This window comes from Nilaparvata lugens, chromosome X (genome assembly GCF_014356525.2).
Source record: "Nilaparvata lugens isolate BPH chromosome X, ASM1435652v1, whole genome shotgun sequence".
NCBI classification, from domain to species: Eukaryota; Metazoa; Arthropoda; class Insecta; order Hemiptera; family Delphacidae; genus Nilaparvata; species Nilaparvata lugens.
Window position 1 is genome coordinate 73,390,556 of NC_052518.1, and position 21,666 is coordinate 73,412,221.

Sequence of the window (21,666 nt, forward strand, 5' to 3'; positions counted from 1 at the left end):
TGGAATGATTACCCCCTTTATTCCTGAAAGTACCAGAACGAGCAATACTACTATTATAATTACTATTTACCTTATGACTAGTGTGTACAAGTCGGCTGGCCGAAACAAGATCGTTGTCATTAGTTATTAGTTTAAATCATTTGTCTCAATATGAGAAATGTCATTGTCAATTGTTTCAATAGATGAATAAACAGAAGAAATTTCACTTGGATTCACATTGACATCAACACATGTGTGGGGAGCATCAGAGCAGCTTGGGTTTGGCGTAACAGGACAGGACTCCATGTGACGAAAGATAGGAGAATCCGGCGCTCTCGGGATGCCCGACTGTATTAACTGCATTTCATTTACTACAGTCACAGAACGATCACTCACAATCTGATTGTGAGTATTTTTCACATATTCGCTTATCGACCTTCCCAGCAGTCTCTTAGCTGAGATCCTGTAGTGCAGTACATGTTTCGTGAAGTAATTACGCGTCAGCGTACTGCTAACACCACAGAATTTCATTGTCGATCTTCCCTCAAAGTTGACAAGTCGATTTTGAATAGCTGAGTTGGCGAAGCAAATGTCGTCATTCACGGACGGAAAATCGTGGCGGTAAGGAATGGCACACAACAGTATGTTAGTGTTTAAATCAGCAGCCTCAATCACATCAAGTCCCTGCATTACGGTGAGATGACCTGGTTCAAGTCTACCGAAATCATTCGTTCCCGCCATAACAATGACGCAGTCAGACCGGGTTAAGTCCTTAGTGAAACACAGACCTCTTTCAATGACGTGCTTCATCTTCGCACCTGGTTGACAATGAACAAATACATCACAATCATACAACCCATTCAGATACTTGTACATGTCGCGCCCCTGGCTATCCGACAAAATAACTACTTTCCTTTTTTTGCGAAAGATGGATTTGCCCGTATTTGGTGAACCGGCGGCAGATCTATGAACCTGAGCTGTGACCCTATAATTACGCCGTCCAGACTCCAATGGTGACGATAACGATTCATCGACATTAAGAGGCGAGAACCGATTTCCAGTGATCACAGGATCAGGAATTGATGCGTGAACCACTTTGGAATATGATCGAGGTGCAATGAAAGGGTCATCAGAATCGAGAGTGAGCCTAGCACCAAGGTTAATTTCGCCAGAATTAAATATTGATGAAATTCTTTTAGAATCAGACTCTAATAATTTAATTATCTCATCCTTTGATGTCATTTCCAAGTGTAACAACCGTAGTTCTTCTTCCATGTTCCTGATATTGAGTTTCAAGGCACAAATCTCACTTTCCGTCTGTTTCTCCATAGATAATGAGTCTTCGACTATTATAGCTCTAGTTTCTCTTTCCATCCTCAACTTTTCAATTAAAGACTCCTTCTCGAATTTGACATCATTTAGCAAATTAGTTAAATCAGAATTTTCTTTCAAAGAAGTGTCGTATTTATTCAAAAGAGATGTCATGATGGGAATAAAGTCAATAATAGCTTCACTGGTGTATTTATTGCTAATTACAACAAGAGCAGCATGCAAGTCAATAGCAATATCAATCACCTCCCTGTTAACAAGACCCTCTCTTAAACTCTCAATTTCGTCGTCCATTCCTTGAATAATATTATATCGGCCCGATCGGGTAAGTCTGTTTACTCTATTTAAAGACATTGTGGATGATAATGATGGAACTATTTAAAGGAAAAGGTCTTCAAGCTAAGAGAGCCGTCAAAGCAAGGATATAATTGGAAGCTCCTGAGAAAGAATGAGGAACAAGGAAGAGGAGAAATTATTGGAAGGAAAACAAACGAGACTATCGAAGAGAAAGTACGGAAGGTCAGTTGTGGAAAGAACTGTCAAAAACAGCTGATTGACAGCTGTCTTGGCTTCCCGCTTAAAAGTTTAACAATTTTTAGGTTATAGATAGTCTACCGGTAACTGGTGAGTCACCGAATGTTTATATCACAAACGACAGTCAAGTTTACGGTTATCAAGATAAATGATAAGACGAGTACTGAAGTGAGAATGACAATGAAAAACAATCCACTACAACTCTTCGTAAATTATTCAGTTCTAGGTTAGTTCATAAGAAATACGACACTAGTTAAAATAGATTGTTCTAGCACTAAACAAATCTTTTCACTTGATGAACTCACACTTCCAAATGGTTTGAATCACAAATCTCTGGAGAAATACTAGGTAATACTTTAATAATTAGAGTTTTAAAAGGAGCTATTACAAACCGTACTAAACCGGCAGATTCAGGCCTGCCAATCGCCTATTATTGTCTGCTATGTGCAAACTAACCTATCTACTAACTAACCTATTAGAATATTAACAATAATCTTCAACATATCAATTGAATTTCATGTCTGCATCAAAAACAACTTCTAGATGCTTAATATTCTCACTGAATTCCAAATGCTGACACCCGCATGTGTTTCTCAAATTATTATATCTTAGACATTCTGCTTTATGGCAAATTAATTTATAATTGTATAAACCTACGTTAATTCTAGGATTTCTAAATATAATTACCTTTGTTTTCTGTGAATTTATCTTGATACCGTTGTTGAAAAAATATTTATTAGCCAAATTGAGATCCTCTTGCATGTAACTTATGCCCATTATTAGATCAGTGTGTGTCATATATAGCAGGTTGTCATCTGCATACTGCAGCACCTTACTTTTGAAACTGAGACTAGCTAGATCGTTTACATACAGATTAAATAGAACAGGAGACAAAATGCTGCCCTGAATAAGTCCACAGGATTGATTATAATCGGTACTAATATATTCATCTATACTAACATGTATTTTTCTATTTTCAAAATAGTTTTCAAACAAGTTGAATAGCTTTCCACGAATACCTATTCTATTGATTTTTTGTAACATAATTTCATAATTAACCAAATCATATCATCATCATCATCATTATTGGCACTACAGCCCATGTAGAGCCTTAGCCTTCACAACCACATCCTTCCACCCCTCTCGACATTCTGCTGTTCTTCTCCATCTTCTTACACCCAGTCTGCGCAAATCCTCTTCCACATCGTCAACCCACCGCTTTCTTGGTCTTCCTTGTAATCTTCTTCCTCCGGGTTTGCCTTCCAGCACCATTCTTGGCACCCTCCCTTCCGGCATTCTGCACACATGACCAGCCCATCTCAGCCTCATACTTTTCACAACAGATAAAATACTGGTCTCTTCGAACAATCTTCCTAGTTCCTCGTTTGTTCTCATCCTCCATATTTCATTTTCCTTGGTTGCTCCAAAAATTCTTCTTAAAATCTTTCTTTCCCATCTCTGAAGCAGACCTTCTTCTCGTGTAGTCAATGTCCAAGCTTCGGCCCCATATGTTACTATTGGTCTTAAAACTGTTGTGTAAATTTTTATTTTGCCTTTTTTTGACACATTTTTGGACTTCAGGATATTCTGCAGGGCGAAATACACCCTATTTCCGGACATTATCCTAGCATCCACTTCTTCTGCTACATTATTCTCTTCCGTTATTAGGGTGCCCAAATACTTGAATGATTTCACTTTCTCAAAGGTTCTACCTGATAACTGTATCTGTGTTCCATCATTCACTGGCCTCCTGGACATAACCATCACTTTAGTTTTCTGCATATTAATTTCCAGGCCTACTTCTCTTGCCTCATGTTCCAGCTTTTCATAGATCTCTGTCAGTTCCCTCCTGTTTCTTGTTAGTATGGTCACGTCATCTGCATAAGCCATTATTTGGCACATCCGGTTGAAGAGTGTGCCCCCGGGGTTGTTGGTGGTTACCTTTCTGATAATATTTTCCAGCACTGCATTGAATAACATGGTTGACAGCACATCTCCTTGCCTCAGTCCCCTTCTTACCTCAAAATCATCTGTAACACTTCCATCAATCTTGACCACAGCTCTGCTTCCTTTCATTGTCATACTTATGAGACGGATCAGCTTTGTGGGGACATTTAACTCTCTAAGTGCCTCATACACTTTCACCCTACTGATAGTGTCATATGCCTGTTGGAAATCAATATATATCTGTTGCTACTCAGAAATGAGAAATGGAACCAAATCATATGCTTTTGTCAAATCTGTTGCAACAGTTATGACAAATTTATTGTCATTTAAAGCTTCAAATATATTTTCTGTTAGTTTTTCTAATACATCTATTGTTGATTTTTTTGGAATAAACCCATATTGAGCATCATTTATTATGTTCTGATTGATCAGGTATTGATTCAATTGCATACAGATGAAATGTTCTAGAATTTTCATAATTACTGAGATTGATCCTATTGGCCTATAAGAACCTACATTTTTCTTTGCTCCATTCTTGAAAATTGGTCTGAGATGTTCTATTTTTAGGCGCTGAGGTATTTTTCCTGTTTCAATTATCCTATTAATCAAATGCATCAGGATCAGCTTTAGATAGAAAATGTTATTTATTATATCTTTTGGCCTAATTTTGTCAGGTCCTGCAGATGATCTATTGTTTAGTTTGTTAATGATACTATAAAGTTGATGTTCTTTCATTTTTTTAAAATTCATACTCATCCTATCCCCTATTGTATACCTTTTTAAATGTGGTATTATATCAAAGTGTTGCCCGTTCATTTCTGTTGTAATTTCTTCTATTTTTTCTTTAAAGCTGTTTTTAAATTTCTCTGTTAGGTTCATAATTTGATTATCTTCATTGATATTGAAATTTAACTTAATTGATTCCTTTAGAGACGGCCTATTCTTCTTATTTATAAAATGATTGATGATTTCCCAAATTTTCTTAGTATTGTTGGAGTTATCATTGAAAGCCCTATAATAGTATTTCCTTTTCTCATTACGAATCATGTCTGTTAACTTATTTCGTATGTTTCTAAACTGATTTCTCAAATCCACATTATGTTTATCTCTTTTAACCATTTGCCATAAATAGTTCTTTCTCTCTATCATCAGCTTAATTCTATCATTGAACCAGGAATTATGTAGTTGCTTAGTTTTTTGTTTAACCTTTATGACACTTTTAGCATATATATTTTCGAACCTTCTGACTATATCATTATAAATATCTGATGGTTCTCTCAAGTCTAGAATCGGCCACCAATTTTCAGTTAGAATCAATTCATTTACTCTCCCCGTTAAAATGACACTTTTATATTCATTTTCCATAGTCTGGTGTGTACCATCTGTACATGTTTCTAACAATTTAATCCCTGTCCAGTAATGGTCTGCAATTTTGCTTTCAATCAAAAATGAAATATAAGAGTTGTTAGGATCTAACTTTACATTAACATGATCTAGGCATGATGATACAACTGTGTTACCATATGTTTCCTCTCTAGTTGGCTTCTGTATAGTATTGTATAAACCATAAGAGTAGAGTACACTTATATAATTATTCGAACCATACATATCTGACAGGTAACATATATTTATATCTCCTACCATGATAATATTTTTTTCTTGACTCATTCTTTCTGATGTTAAAAGCCTCTCTAATTCTTCATTAAATAAATTCACATTTTGATTAGGTGGTCTATAAATAGCTATGATTATTATTGTCGTATTTCTATCACAAAACTTAAAAGATATTAATTCAGCAGAAACAAAATCTATTTCATTTTTCTCAACTTTAATACCGGCTTTGTAAAAAATTCCCAATCCACCTCCCCCTCTCCCATCGGACCTACATTTAAATATACTTGTAAAACCCTGAATTGTTTCTTCACTATTAATATTAATTTCGCTAAGCACAAGAATATCTATTTCATTGATTATACTGTTAGTTTCTGCTCTCAATGTATCCCAATTTTTTCTGAGTGATCTAATATTGGTGCATAAAATATTTAGTTCATTCACTGTCTTGTTCTTCTTCAAAAATTCTTTGGACTGATCCAAGTCTTGAAATACTCTGAAATCCCTGTCGTTATTTAAATCTTCTTCATTTAATTGAAAAATTTTGATTTCTAGAAAGTTTTATGGTTATATTTTTATTTATACCTATAATATTATTGTTTGGTAGATTTATTAGGGAGAAAAGATAGTAACTTAACCTATTGAGCTACTAATTAAATTGTAAATGTAATATCCTGGCCTTGAGAACTTTTAATTATCTTTATATTATTTTTTCTAAATCTTCAAACCTTATTATTTTTATTGCTCTAGCTGTCTCATCTTTTTTAATCATTATTCTGTACCCATTCATCCACAGAAATGTGTATTTCTTTGTGATTTTCATTTCCTTCACTTTTTTGAATAAATTGTTGAAATAGGGGGTAAGATGGTCATTGAAGTAAATTGATTTGACTGTCTTGATCTCGTTGAACATGGACGTGGTAGGTCTAATCGCCCTGCCCTTTTTAACTATCATATCCCTCACTGATCGAGAGCTCAGCTGTAGGATAGTTGGGCTTTCTGCATTCTTCGGCGGCAGGCGATGAGTAGTTATGTCTTCTCTTCTAAGTTCAATATCCATCTTCTTCATAAGCGTGAGTATTTTCTCTTTCAGATCCTCATTCCTCGAAAACGGAATACTGGATATGATGATGTTTCTGCTTCTTCCATACTGTCGCTCACATTCCAAGTCCACTCTTAAGTCATCAATATCGCTTTTTAAGATTTCTGTCTTCTTTTTAAGGTTTTTTATTTCTTCTAAAACCCCCCCAATTTTCTCTTCAATTCCAGTGAACAGCTTCTTCATTTCCTCCATTTTTTTCACCATCACTGCTTCATGGTCACTGAGCATCTTCTCCACTAGGCGTTTCAGCATCAAATGTGTCCCATCGGTGAGTTCTTCTTCCGTACTGTTTTTCCTTGGTCTTGCTGCACCCCTACATTGAGGACACTCCCATTCTGCTTTTTTTGGGCACTTTTCGCCTTCCATGTTGACTTAGATACCCCCGAACAGTGAAAGTGATATTCCAATTGACACCACAAGCCACACAATCGTTATCAATCGGCAAAGCCTTATCGCAGACTGAACAATCCATATTTAATCTATTGATAATATTTCACTGAATAACAGTTAAATTCTAAGATTGTTGGTTAAAGTTTTTGTTTTCCTAACCTCACTTTTTCGAAATCTAGGCTTACCGACTTCAAAGTTCCCATGACTCGTAGCAAATATTATTTACACAATAATTATCAAGTTCTCTGCCAAAAAATAACTTAAAACATTATTATTTTTCTTTCAACTTTTATACTGAAGCACTTATTTCTCACTTGCTTATTCTTACGTTATTATAATAGTCACTGCCTTCGTGATAATATGATAATAATTCGTGATAATACAATAATTCAATTTATTCAATTCAATTTATTCATTCCTTCAAATTACATTACAATCATAATACACTCAGTGCTTTTAGGTACTCCTCTAGCTTATAGCTAATTGAGGAGTGTCAAAATCATTTACATAATAATAATATATTCACATTCAATCATTACTGTATTTATTCTACAATGAGGAAATTCTTGAGAGTTTGACATACAGTAAGTTCCGATTTTCACCACTTGAGTCGCTCTTTAATTCTTTGACTGTTCATACACAAGTAACGAAATTATAATAATAATAATAATAATAATAATAATAATAATAATGTACAACCAATTCAATTCGAGGGTACAACACGTCCAGAGGAGTTTATTCAAATTATAGACATGATTACAAAAAGCATATAAGGTACAATTATTTACAAAGTATTAATACAATTGGTTGATTACTTGCTGATCTAAGAAAATGTGGCCCCCACCATATATGAATATGTGTCGGGATGCCACTAATTTTGCTATTGTTTAAGATTTTATGCCAAAAGTTAAAAATTCTAATAAAGATACATTTTGCCAGTCATTAGAAGTTCATAAAAACCACATTTCTATACACAAATTTAAAAAAGAAAATTGATAACCTAAGATGTAGAAATTTTATAATAATTTAACATAAAAAACATTTATAATACTCATGGGAAAAAAATCATTATAATGAAGAAAATGAGAATGAAACAGTATGGAAAATTTTTCATAGAACTAATTGTTCTCCATGATTGATTCTATTGGACAGAAGCCACTTTTTTGTTTTCGATTTGAATGAATTGATTGGAACTGTTTCTTTAATAGCTATTGGCAGTTTATTGAAATTTTTTGGTCCTAAATATGTGGCTGACCTCTGAGCAGCTGATGTCATCCTGGGAATTGCCAAGTCCATGTTCCTTCTGCGTGTTCCTTGCGGGTGATTCAAATTGATGAAGAGTTGTGAGTTCTTTCTGGTGAATGTTAGAATTCTGTGAATATAAATCTGTCTAATGCTGAGGATGCTGAGCTCCGAGTATAGTAGTACTGAAGGGAAGAGTGGATGTTTGCGTCCTATTATCCTCAAAATTAGTTTCTGAACCTTGAAGATAGGATCGATGTGGCAGAAATTTGTAGCTCCCCAGGCCAAAATGCCATATCTTGCTATGGACTCGACTATTGCATAATAAACATTTTTCATCATGTCTATTGATAGTAGCTGCCTGAGTTGGATGAATTTGTAAATTAATTTTCTGATTTTAGCCGTTTGATGTAAAATGTGTTTATCCCAGCGAAGTAATTCATCTATTATGACTCATAAATATTTTATATTGTTTGTGCGCTCTATTGAAGGACAATTACATTTATACTATCCAATTTGCAATGATGTAGTTTGATTGTCTGCTTAGAAGGCTTCTTGGAGTCTGTTAGTGAGAAAGCAATAAATTCAGTTTTTGAGGCATTGATCGTCAGAATGTTATTGAAGAGCCAGGAGGTAACTTTTCCCATTCCAAGTTCAGCTGACCTGAAGACGTCATCCCAGCTGGTTCCCTGGAATAATACTGCTGTGTCATCGGCGAAGGCGATAATCTTGCCACCGACATCCATACAGCACAGCTCGTTGGCAAAGATGAGGTATTGGCAAAGATGAGATGATATTGGTTCAAGAACGGTTCCTTATGGTACTCCGAAGCTAACTGGAAGGCCATCTCCTGCACTTAGGTTTCTCTCAATCCTGACTCTCTGCCTACGATTTTCCAGATATGACTTGAACCATTCTGAGACAACACCTCTTACACCCATAGCCTGAAGCTTTTTCAGTAAGATGCCATGAGAAACTGTATCAAACGCCTATGCTAGATCCAGAAATACTGCAAGGCATTTCTTACCATTATCCAAATCGTTAATTACGGACCTTGTCAACTCAAATATAGCATCATCTGTACATCTGTTTTGTCGAAAGCCATACTGATTGGGAGACAACAAGTTTTTTGATTCAAGATAATTAACTAATGGTTTTTTTACAAGTTTTTCAAGGATCTTTGAAATATTACTGACTAATGCTATTGGCCTATAGATGTTGAGTTCAGATCTATCGCCACCATTTATGTAAAGGTCTTATACAAATCTCTTTCATTGAATTTGGAAATACGCCACTTGAAAGACTCTTATTGAAAACATCCGCTAGCGATATTGCAATGTGCTCTTTTATTGCATTCAGAGTTCTGTTGTCGATTTCGTCAAGACCTGGGGCACTATCATTTCGAAGAGTATTGATAGTTTCCAGTACTTCCTGTTCTGTTACTGGTTGGAAATACATCGAAGATGGCGAGTTTTCAAATGTGATTGCAACATTATTGGCTAGATTCGCTCCAATGTTAGCAAAATGCTCATTAGTCTTCTCAAGAATGATTTCGTGATCATTTTCGATTGACAAGATGTTGTTGTTAATAATGATCTTACTCAATGTATCCTCATTCCTTTTCTTTGCATCTGTTGCCTCCCTTATCAGTTGCCAGGTTTTTCTTAGATTGTCCTGTACTCCATTTAGTTTTGTTCTATAATATTCTTCCTTTGTATTTTTAATTAATGTTGCTAGAGTGTTGCGATATTGTCTGTAGTGTTGTGCTAATTCGAAGTCGTCAGGATGCATCTTCCTCCTTCTGTTGAGCAGATCCCTTCTCCTTATAGCTGAGACTAGTCCTCTTGTGATCCATGGTTTGATAGGTTTGAGACGTTTACGTTGGTGGTAGTAGTTGGTATCATCTTCTATGTGTTTCTTGAGGATGGTGATGAAATTTTCGTAGGAAATGTTGGTGTCTTGAGCGTTGATGACGCCTTCCCAGTTCTCTGTAGAAAGTTTCTGTTTCAGTCTAATCAATCTATGGATTTTCGAAGTGTATTGCTGTCGTTGCTGCTGACATCAGTAGAAGTACTTTCTTTTAATCCCAGGATTATGCTGAAGTGGTCTGTGATGCTGGATTCATAAATTATAAGTAATACTTGCTTTTCGAAATTGATCATAATATGGTCTATACAGGAAGCTGTCTCTCCAGTAGTCCTTGTAGCTTTTTTGGTACAATGTTTAAGACCATATTCACAACAAAAATTCAGATAATCCTGTAGTTGTTGATGTGGGTGACGGAGCTGTGTATTTATATTCATATCTCCAACACATATGACTTCATTACGTTGCAGGTTATCCAGAACTTGTCTCATATCACATAAAAAATCTGTTGTCATGATGCGAGGGAGATCTGTAAATTGCAATGATGTTATAACAGTTGTTTCTTGTTTCCAACTTCAAATTCAGTACATTTGCCTGTCTAACTATTAATTCGATATTGAAGCATTTCTTGATGTAGATGACGATTCCATCATTTTGGAGTGGATTGTTTACCGAAGAAATTATATTGTAATCCTTCATGTGCTGTGGAATATTATCATTTTTTATCCAGCATTCAGTAAGAACAATAATATCGAATTCTACAGACATATCTTGCAGTTGTACCATCAATTGATTGAAGTTTTTTCTTATACTTGTTATATTGAGACAGAAAATCTTCAAGTTGTACTCTTCAAGCAATCTTACTAAGTTGTTTGCTTGATTAACAGATAAATCATATATCTCCTCGAAAACCTCTAGTTCTTCTCTCAATGTTAGAACATCATTGTTATTCATTGTTCACTGAAAATTTGTAGTTATTTATATGCCAGTTGAGAATATCCTCGTCCTTGATATCTAGTATTTTCCTCGTTAATGACATCATCAAATCTTCTTCCCCAATTGTTAAGTATCTGAAAGACCGGGTAGACCTACTCAGTGCAACGATCACATGTTGGATACTGTTGTAAATATTTAACGGTTTTATATTTTTCCTCACCAATACAACATCTTTGAATGTTAGACCCTGAGCTTCATGTATTGTGAGTACCTTAAGTGAACCGACAGGAGCCTTATTATTCACTGCTTCCATCACCATTTGCTTCTCAGCCTGTGTAAATGTAAGGATTAATGTCTCTGGTCCTAGTTGATGATAGCCTCCGTTACTGATTGTTGGCATGATTGAGCGTATAATCTTGTTCCTCGTGCAGATATCCTTGTAGTAATTCGACAGTAGGCAGCATACGTCCATTGGGCATCTGTTAGAGACTGATTGGTAATGATTTGGCTCCGAAAACACAGAAATATGTTTCCATATTGCCGGTAAATCACTTCTCTCAATGTACGAAATTTGTCTCGAATCACCAAACAGAATTATTTCATCAGCGCCCGTCAGCGCAGAGACGAATCCTACGAAGCCAGCGTGCATTAGTACGGCCTCATCGATAAACACACGATTATATTTCTTGTTGTGCGGTCCATTTATCAGAAATGACGACACTGTTCTATAGTTGGAATTGATTATAGAACTGTATTTATTCTCGTATTTTTTTGTATGGCTACTCTTATTTCTCTAACTGCTGCCCTTGTTTGAGTTAATATGAGGTCTTTCAATGGCTCATGCTTTTCTATAATTAGTTGTGTTTTTCCACTACCAGGTACACCATCTATCCATCTGACCTTTGGTAATACACATTTTGCTATATTAACTTTGTTGATAGAATACATCAGTTCCTCATTTAACATCTCTACTAACAATAATATATTTTTCGTTAGTTTTGAACCTGTGTTTATCGTGTTTATCGAAGGGTACATAAATTCCGCCTCCCTCAAGACTAAACCCCATTCTGTATTTTGAACTTGTTGGTTTTAAAAACATTTTCAGTTCGTTGTTATACACATTCATACCCCTCAAATTCTGAAAACTGCCGAATAATCATGTATATTTGTGCTTTGGAGTGTCAGCAAAACTTCTTTGAGAATTGTTCCATTGACTCTATCGTATTGCTGTAAAAGATTTCTAAGTTCTGTCATGCAATTGACAAATCTATTGTTCACATCATCTTCCGGTAGATAGCCTCTTGGACATTCGTTCTCGTCCGGTCGTTCTGTTTCGGGAATATCAAGAAAATTCATACTACCAGTGCCTCGATGAAAGAATATATATTTCAAATGACCAGTTGATAAGATGAAGCTGAGCAACTCAACAGATGATATATCAGCAAGCTGATTAAATTCATCTATGCCTACAAGTGGGTAATTATGTGATGCCCACTCATTTATCTCTGATAATAATTTCTTAGTTTCCTCAAGAACATTTTCATTACTCACTGGCAGCAAGAAGTTACGTACAGTTTGTTTGTCAGGTTTGTTTATAGTTTGAAATGAAACAGATGTGACTCTATTTTGGCAATAAATAGAATCAAGGTTATTCCATTCTTCGAGCGTCAGCGATTTCGATTGTAGTAAATTTGACAATCCATCTGACACTCGAACTTTCTTTTTACCTACGTAGGCAAATGATAAATTGATGTCTGAGTATTTTCCAAAATTATTTATCACTGATACTCTACTTTTTGCTGTTTGATTATTCACGTTCAATCTATTTATATTATTCAATGATTTTTCAAGGGTGATCGACTCTATTTCGTTAATATTCACTTTACTTTGTATTTCGTGGTTCAAAATTTTATTTTTCAATTTTTTAAACAATCCCATAATTAGTTCTGTCAATTACTTGTTGTAAAGCCTTTTTGTAACATGGGCATTTGGCATTATTTGCTTCATGATTTATTTTCTTACAATTAGAACAAGTTGGATTTTCCTTGGAAGAAGGACAGTTTTTGGTTTTATGACCTGAAACAGCAAAATGACCGCAAACCTACAGCTCCCTCTTTAAAGTGCTTCATTATATGTCCGAAAGATTGACATTTAAAGCAACGTTGAGCTGCGATGTAATCACTTGCCTTACAACTAGTAAAATCAATATAAATCTTAACCTTATTTATGATGAGCTTCCTGATTTCAGGGTCACACTCTAATACCCAATGCAGCGTTTCCTTGTTTTTAGGGCCTAGCTTGAAAGCTGGGATACAACCTTTCTTGAAATCTGATTTTGAAATCTCAGTATTACTCAAGTTTTTACTATCGACAATTTCAGATAGCTCTTCTTTGGTGATGTCAGAAGGTACATCGTACAGAATTACTTTCGGCTTCTTGTTGGTGGATTCCGTGATTTTAATGGTTCCTGAAGTATGCAAGCCTTTGTTTTGAAGTATTTTTTTCTTATCCTCTAATGTGTCTAATACTAAAAGAAGTCCACCTCCTCGCACGTTGACTGTTTTCTTGACCCTAGTATTGTCTTTTTTGGGATGTTCTCTTTTAAAGCTTTTTTTAAGTTTTCGTTGCTTTGCTTCTCGTCCCCTTTCAACTCGGAAGGTTTCAGTAGAACAGCATGCTCTTTTGCTTGTAACTTCCTGACGTTATTTGTTGGTCTACTGAAGCTATCTTTTTTTGGCAGTTTAATAACATCAGCGAAACTTGTGGGCTTCTTAATTTCTTGAACAGATCTACTCAAGTTAATAATTGATTACTCCAGTTTTGGGCCGCCTGAGCTCAATATGGATGTTAACTGGCTTATTGTAGTTGCACGGGTATCAATTTTAATCACAGATTCCGTAGCTCGACTTATTATATTTAAAAACCTGTCATAATCTTCACGCAAGATTTTCCTCCTCTCAAATTCTTCTTCAGCCCATTCTTTGAGCTCCAGAATAGTTCTATTAATATCTTGAATGTCTTTTTCAAATTCCGATTTCATAACTGAAGTTATGTTACTATGCATTTTACCTTCTGTTGGCTGATCCTTCCTTTCCTGGCCCTGTACCTTGTCCTGTGGGTTGACCTCCTCTTCTTCTTCCTCCTCCTCTTCGTATTCCGAAATCAATCCATATGGTGGCTTTGTTGGTGAATGAAACATTTGCTGATTTAAATCGGATAATTCTGATGTTTGGAAGTTAGATAACTACACTGTATTCGCTATTGAAAGCTAACACCTTGCTATTGACCTACTTTTTACTACTGTTTTTAAAACTACTCTACGCTATGATGTAGGTTTACTCATCGGCTGTTCGACTAAGACTGAATCTATTAATCTCATCACGACTGAAACTTTGCACTACACTACGTTGTTGATGTTTATTTCACTGACATTCATAATAAACAATAAAATACATACACAATTTAAACTACTTTAAATAACTTCATGAAATCGGACGAATCAAACATTTTGAAAATTTATACACTACTTATATTTCATCACATGTAATACGTTCAATTAGGGCCAATTAGGGTAATACGAGGCCCAAGGCTACCTCTAGATTTTAATCTGATTCCGGCCGCGGCTTGATTAGAACTGAACTTTTCCACGCATATTATGTTCCCCTTCAACCAACGAGACGACGGTACACGTGGAGACAGAGCACAATTCCGTGGGAAAGGAAAATGCAAGTTTGAAATATTCCCAAATACTCGAGTATTTTTCATCGCTAATGGAAATACAGTTCCGTGAGACTACTTCAACCCTGCATAAAATTTGAGTCTTCCCGGACGCAAGTTATCAAAATCTTAATGTGAGAAAATTATTTTTCAACAGAAAAATAAATTTCTCACGATAAAAGTTTACAGACAAAATTCAGCTAAAAGATCACTAAAGTCTCATTGGAAAAGTCCTAATTCTATAACTTTTTAAATGAACCCAATCAATAAATTTATTTCAATATCATAACCATTACAATAATAATATCTTATGTTTAATACCGGGAATACTGTGAATAATTGGGCGATTGGGAATGGGTACTCCTTATTTAAAATGGTTCATATTATCTGCCTCTGCAACACCGCAAGCGGCTCCAGGAGGGTAGAATACAGTCCACCCCAAACGAGTACACCATACTGAATAAATAATAGATGATAGCGAAGTAAACGGTTTTACAGAGTTTCTTACTTGACACCTGACTCAGCTGGTGTTAGTAGAACATACTGGTATTGATTTTCCACAACAGTGCTCAAGAAGCGATACATCTACATAAGATTTCAAAAACTTTAATCTAACGTTGTATACTCTGTTGATATCCCTGAGCCATCAAATATTTCAATGAGAATCATGACATACTTAGATTATTATCATGATATAGCTTTCAAAAATATAAATATCTAACGAGGTTCTACTGCGCAATGAAATACTGAAATAAACACTTGGAGCTTATAGTGGGCTTAAAATTTAGGATTTCCACTTTTCACACCAAAGTATTTTTTCGAGAACAATTTATATTTCATATGTCTAAAGTAAAGACCATGTCACCGCTAGTACCGGTAGCGAGCTAGGACATTTTTTCTCTCGCGCTCGCGGCGGTATTCTCTAGTATTGGGATCGTTAAAACATCATGATTAGTTTAAAAAATCTCTCGTCATCTAATCAAACCGAACCAGGCCACACCGAGTTAGCTAGCGCTGCGGTAGTACCACGGCGGAAGTCTCGTGAAATAGCTCAGCTAGCGCTACTGTACGAGGCGATAATATCGCCGTGGTAGCAAACTCGGTATGGCCTAATCTTATTCGATAACAACAGCTAGATTTTTTCAACTTCGCTACCGCAGCGGCTGCGAGCTCGGTGTGGCATGACCTTAAATATATGCAAAAACTCGGTAATAATTGACAATTAGTTTGAAGCTAATATTATAGGGTGGAAAAGTATATCAGATTGGAGAAACCAGAAAGGTGACTAAAATTATTCCAAACATTCAATAACAATTATCTGTAAGTTCAAGACTGAAGACAACGGTGAATTGAATGGTTGAACATTTCAAATATAGTATAAAAAGCCAGGATAAAGGAAAACGATGCTATGTTCAGTTTAAACAAACAAGCTCATTTTAGTCAGCACACCACTAATTTGGATTTATCTCAAGAGTAGTGTCCATTTTCAATCTTTCTATTATTTCACATTTGATATTGGCATCGTCGTTAATATTAATTTTATCTGTGCTTTTGTTATTTCTTGTATTTTTGTGTTCACCTAGCTTTAATATAGTATATTTTTTAGATACTTGAATTTTTTTTATTTATCATTGTTGAACGGTTCTCATTACCATATTTGGTAAACTGCAATTGTGTATTATCTCTGCTAATGATAGAGATCAACCTTGATTAGTCAATAACTAAAGTCCAATCTTACGGCTTGGTCCAAACTATATGTTCTGTTTGAGCTTTTAGTTTACTAGAAATTGATAATCCTGTAATAACTGAACCTATAATCTTAAATTTTTTCAATAAGTCAATGTTTCTAACAATACCAAGTTGTTTTCATTCAATATTGAATCTCAAGAAGTTTAAGAATTCAAAACGTATTTGAATGTTTTCATGACAAGGCATTTGCATGCTACATGCCATAATACATAAATATATATTATAAATATGATAACGAATAAAGGAATTATTGCTATTGTGATATAGTGTTGATGTAGGCTAGCCCTACATGGATACTAATCATGTGAACACGGTTGCCAAGGTGACTGTTTTAGCAACGAACGTTTACAAGTAAATAACTAGTTGGAGTTTTATGAGAGATATTAAAATATGAAGTAGTATTTTAATTTTTATCTTGTTCAATGTAAACTTTTAATGAATAAAGTGTCAATTACTAAAGCACATTTACAACAGTGTGTTTCAGGTATAATAGAGAAGATACATAACCTTTGAACGGTTCAGTTTAAATAGTGAAGCAGAAACGAACAATTACCATAGTTGCATGCTTGTTGCCTGGTGGCTTCAGTCGCCATCACAGTTATAAGTGCATTCTGTGGTCGACATTTGTGAAAAGACAGCATCTCAACCAATGGGAAATCAGCACACACATCCCCATTCATTACAAAGAATGCTTCTGGATTTCCGCTCCTGATTTGATCTCTGAAATGGTACATTCCACCTGCCGTGCCTAGAGCCATAAATTCTTGGAGGTACCTGCCGAATCAAATCAACAAAGTCAGCAACTGAATTTGAAGACTTCTACTGCAATAATACAGATGATTTAGTAAAAAATTCAAAGTGCGTAAATTCTAAGTTAAAATATTATGTTCTTGTTTCCTCACCAGAAACGTTGCAAATTGGATTAGTGAGAATTGATTGTTCAATATCGATCGTAGAGCCAGATACGGAACTGTACTCAGAAGTAATAAAACCGATAGCTCACCTTATATTGATTTTGTATTCCTGAATCATACTTTGGATGAATTCCTGTAAGTCTTTAGCTGGATAGTAACCGATAAGAAGAATCTCTTTTAAACCCTTGACACTGACACAAGCTCGTATGTGGTGTTGTATGATAGGCAGCCCGGCCACCGGAAACAGTGGTTTTGGAATGTCAAGTGACAAGGGCCTGAAACGAGTACCTGCAGTACAAACAGAAGCAAGATTCAATATAGGCTAATACAAAACAATCAATTTTGGTTTGAATTTTGTACAGTTTTCCAGATCAACAAATCATTCTGTTGGGTAACTACGCCCGGTTTTAAAGTACCACATTCGATTAAAAATCGATTACTGACAGCTGTTATTGATAAATTTTAATATTCAAATAGTATACTTTAATATAACATTAATTTACTAAAGATACTTAATCAGGGTGTCCACTAAATCAATATCAGAAAATTACCAAACAACTCCCATATGTTTCACCTTTTTTCCCCACTGCTTAAAACACATGATTACGGTAATATGTAAAATGAACCAATCATTTGTGACCACACTGAAGTAGTTTTTGAAGTGATTGGACAGCAAAACATACATAGTCAAGAGGAAACATGGACAAACAACTACTTGTTTCACAAGAGAATTGTCAGCGATGACCACATAACCCAATTTCAAAAAAAGCTTTAAAAACTGAATTGGGGCTCAATATTTGAAAATATTAGTCCTAAATCACAATTTGACACATTGATTCTAACATACATAATCAAATTAAATGATAGCCTATGCTTCCCCAAACTATAACCAAAGATCCAAAGACATATACGAAACAAACTATTCTCAGAGATAAGTCATGGTTCAATGAAAGTCTACAGGACTTGAAGGGTAATGTAGTTCTAATGCATTCACACTACAAAGCAGCAAATTCACCTGAAAAGAGAAACATTTTCTTTAAAGCACACTCTAACCTATACAAAGCTTACCGGAAAGCTGCTAAGAGAAAGTCTATTGAGGAAAGAATAAAATCAGCCTCAAATCAATGCAAGGCTGCTTGGGAACAATAAACAGTCATCTACCCAAAATACCAGGAGTTATTGCTTTCCCAAAAAAAATTAAGGTACCCTAATTTCAAGTTTTCTATACGTTTCAAGGTCCCCTGAGTCCAAAAACATGATTTTTGGGTGTTGGTCTGTGTGTGTGTGTGTGTGTGTGTGTATGTCTGTGAACACGATACCTCCATTCCTAATCAACCGATTGACTTGAAATTTTAAACTTAAGGTCCTTATACCATGAGGATCCGACAATAAGAAATTCAATTCAAGATGGCGGAAAAAATGGCGGATAATTACTAAAAAAACATGTTTTTCACGGTTTTCTCGAAAACGGCTCTGACGATTTTGTTCAATTTTATACCATGGATAGCTATTTATAAGCCCTATCAACTTACATGAGTCTCATTTGTGGGAAAATTGCAGGAGCTCCGTATTATTCTTGAGAAAAATGGCGGATAATTACTAAAACACCATGTTTTTCACGACTTTCTCAGAAATAACTAGACCGATTTTTTTCAAATTCATACCCTGTATAGTTATTTATCAGCTCTATCAACTGGCATGAGTCTCCTTTCAGGGAAACTAATGGGGGGTCCACCCCATCATTGAGAAATGAACTTAGTAGCCTCCTTCTCGTGCATGAGGTAGGTAGGTAGCGCAGTTCATAAAAAGAACACATAGTCGAGATATTTCATCTGTGGTACAGCTGTTTTGACGACTTTAAAAAAATTAATCGAATTTCACAATTTACACAAAGGAAAACGTACTCTGAAAACAATACACATATACAGAAGTCTGATCGTAGTTTCAAATATGAGCAAGGAAAGTTGTGTTAGTGTATCACACCAGATTTTTAATAGTTAGAGCATACAGAAATCGTATTCTAAAGAATGTATGTATCAAATGGTCAACTAGGCCTACTGGTGTTATTACGCGGCCCATATAATAAAGTGCCCCCCAATTGAGAGTTTGAATGCATGGAAAAAATAATTATTTTCCAATAATAATTATTGAAAGAATATTTGTTTGACCAAATGAGTAATTTATTATGTATTTCAAATATTTAACACCAACAGAACAATAAATTTAAATTATAATTGTATAAACAACACAGGTTAGCCTACCTTTCGAAGGGCCACCAACAAGTATCACAGCTTTCAACATTTTGGAATTAATATTTTGAGTTAGATTCTCTTCATTGAAACTTTCCAGCGTTAGCCACGTCAAATTTATTATGCAAGACACTTCATCTCATTTCAAATAACTATAATTATTGTCATCATACAATTTTTTCAACCAATTTGCTAATATTTGATGTTGTTTTCGCTTACAGACAGCTGATTATTATTATAAAACAGATGTTCTCGCGATTTCAAAAATACTTTCATTTCTCACAAACCACTCTGTCTCAGACAGCACCAAATTGCGCATGCGCAAATAGCGGGTTTTCACCGTTCTTTGTCATGACGGCTACCGAGCACTGTAACTGGAACTGGCAGCGAACAGTTACACTACATTTGTTCATGTGCAACCACTAAAAAAGACTGTTATTCTATTTGATTATAATATTATCATTCCATGATTATATAAAATTCAATTTAATATCATAGTTAATGAATTTATTATCTTATTTAATCGAAAAAGGAGTACTATTGAGTAATATAATTGTACGAATATGAAATATCATACGGAATTGCAATTTCTACATTTTAATAAAATGAATTATGATATTCCAAGAGTTTTTATATTTCAATTCTGTAAATTCCTATTTCTAATTTTCAAAGTTTGAATAAATTTCGAGTAATAATTATTGTAACATTATGGCACAACTGCAACCTGCATACAGCTGTGAAGAATCAGTGAACTCTAAACTAGTTTGGAGTTAGTTTAGAGTTCACTGTGAAGAATAAGTAATCACAAATTAAATTTACTACTATCACTATCACCAAACATAACCTCTACGCAATCATATGATCATAATAATAATTATATATTATCATAGATTCCAATGACCTTAAAAAAGCAAAATTCTCTTTAAGGTCTTTCATAAATTGTAATAAATTATTGTATTAATTAAACATTATACCTGTAGCACTCTTTTATCATATACTGGAATAAATATATTATATTAAACTATTAAATATATGGTAAGTACGTACCTTTCTAAAGTGCTTCTTTCAAGTGATGCTTATAGTGTTGGCTAAAGTGGTCTTCGAGTGTAAATTACTATAACAATAATTTATTATTGTAGACTGTTTAGTTTCAATAGAAATGATCTATACGTATAGATTATAACTTGTTTAAGTAACCCTGGTATATATATATATATATATATATATATATATATATATGTAGCGTATTCAATAATACAATATTATGAACCACAGACAGGGCCCAATGTTCTTTCCTTCTTGTCGATAAATAAACATTTTGTTAATAAATTTGATGTAAACGCAGCGTTATTGAGTAAGAACTCAAGCAGTATTGTAGCCTAATTCAACTTAATATAATTTTTACAAGTTACATATAATCATTTTACAAGGTAATGTCTAGTGTAACACTCAATTCTCATCTCAATTATTAGTGTATATAATGGAATATTCTCATCAAGCCGTTTGAAATGAATTGTTAGCACAGTTGTTCTGCTTACATTCTACTAAGCTTATCACTATAAGCTTAAAGACAAGCTTTTAAACTACCCCAAGTCCTTGGGGATCTGTTTTCCACTGTAATATGTTGATTATATAGAATAGCATGATGTTTATGTCATAAAGATTAACGTAGGCTATTTCAAATAAGAAATCTGAACAATATTAATTTTTAAATTGTGTATTTCACTATAAATATAAGCACCGTAAATTAAGGCAATATATTGATAATAAAGACAAAAATGGTATGTCTCACATATTGAGAAAAATTATAATAAAAAATACGAAACACATGGCAGGCCTAATAAGTCAATATTCGATTTTGGACATGATAGTGAGACATTAAACATAAAGGATGAGTTCTAGATTTATTTGTATCCAAAACTAAATAAACATGTAAGCTTTACATTATCCATGTGAAAAATCACAACCCAATATTTGAAAAAATTCAACACCTAAAAAGCTTCCATTTGATTTGTTCATACTTTTAATAAGAACACACTAGGTATAACACAATATAGCTTTACAACTGTATATCTTAAATCTTTACGACTAGAAATAACTC

General features: G+C 34.5%; 1 protein-coding gene across 1 annotated transcript in view; it reads right to left on the reverse strand.

Annotated features, from left to right (window-relative positions):
- Positions 1-19,873, reverse strand: part of LOC111060212 (mannose-1-phosphate guanyltransferase alpha-A) — a 38,715-nt gene extending 18,842 nt beyond the window's left edge. The window contains exons 1-3 of the mRNA XM_039441601.1: positions 19,578-19,873; positions 17,406-17,604; positions 16,956-17,176 (exon numbers count right to left, since the gene is read on the reverse strand). Coding sequence (XP_039297535.1) covers positions 16,956-17,176; positions 17,406-17,604; positions 19,578-19,617 — 460 coding nt within the window. The 5' untranslated portion in view covers positions 19,618-19,873. The remainder of the gene's footprint in view (positions 1-16,955; positions 17,177-17,405; positions 17,605-19,577) is intronic.
- Positions 19,874-21,666: the final 1,793 nt, after the last annotated feature.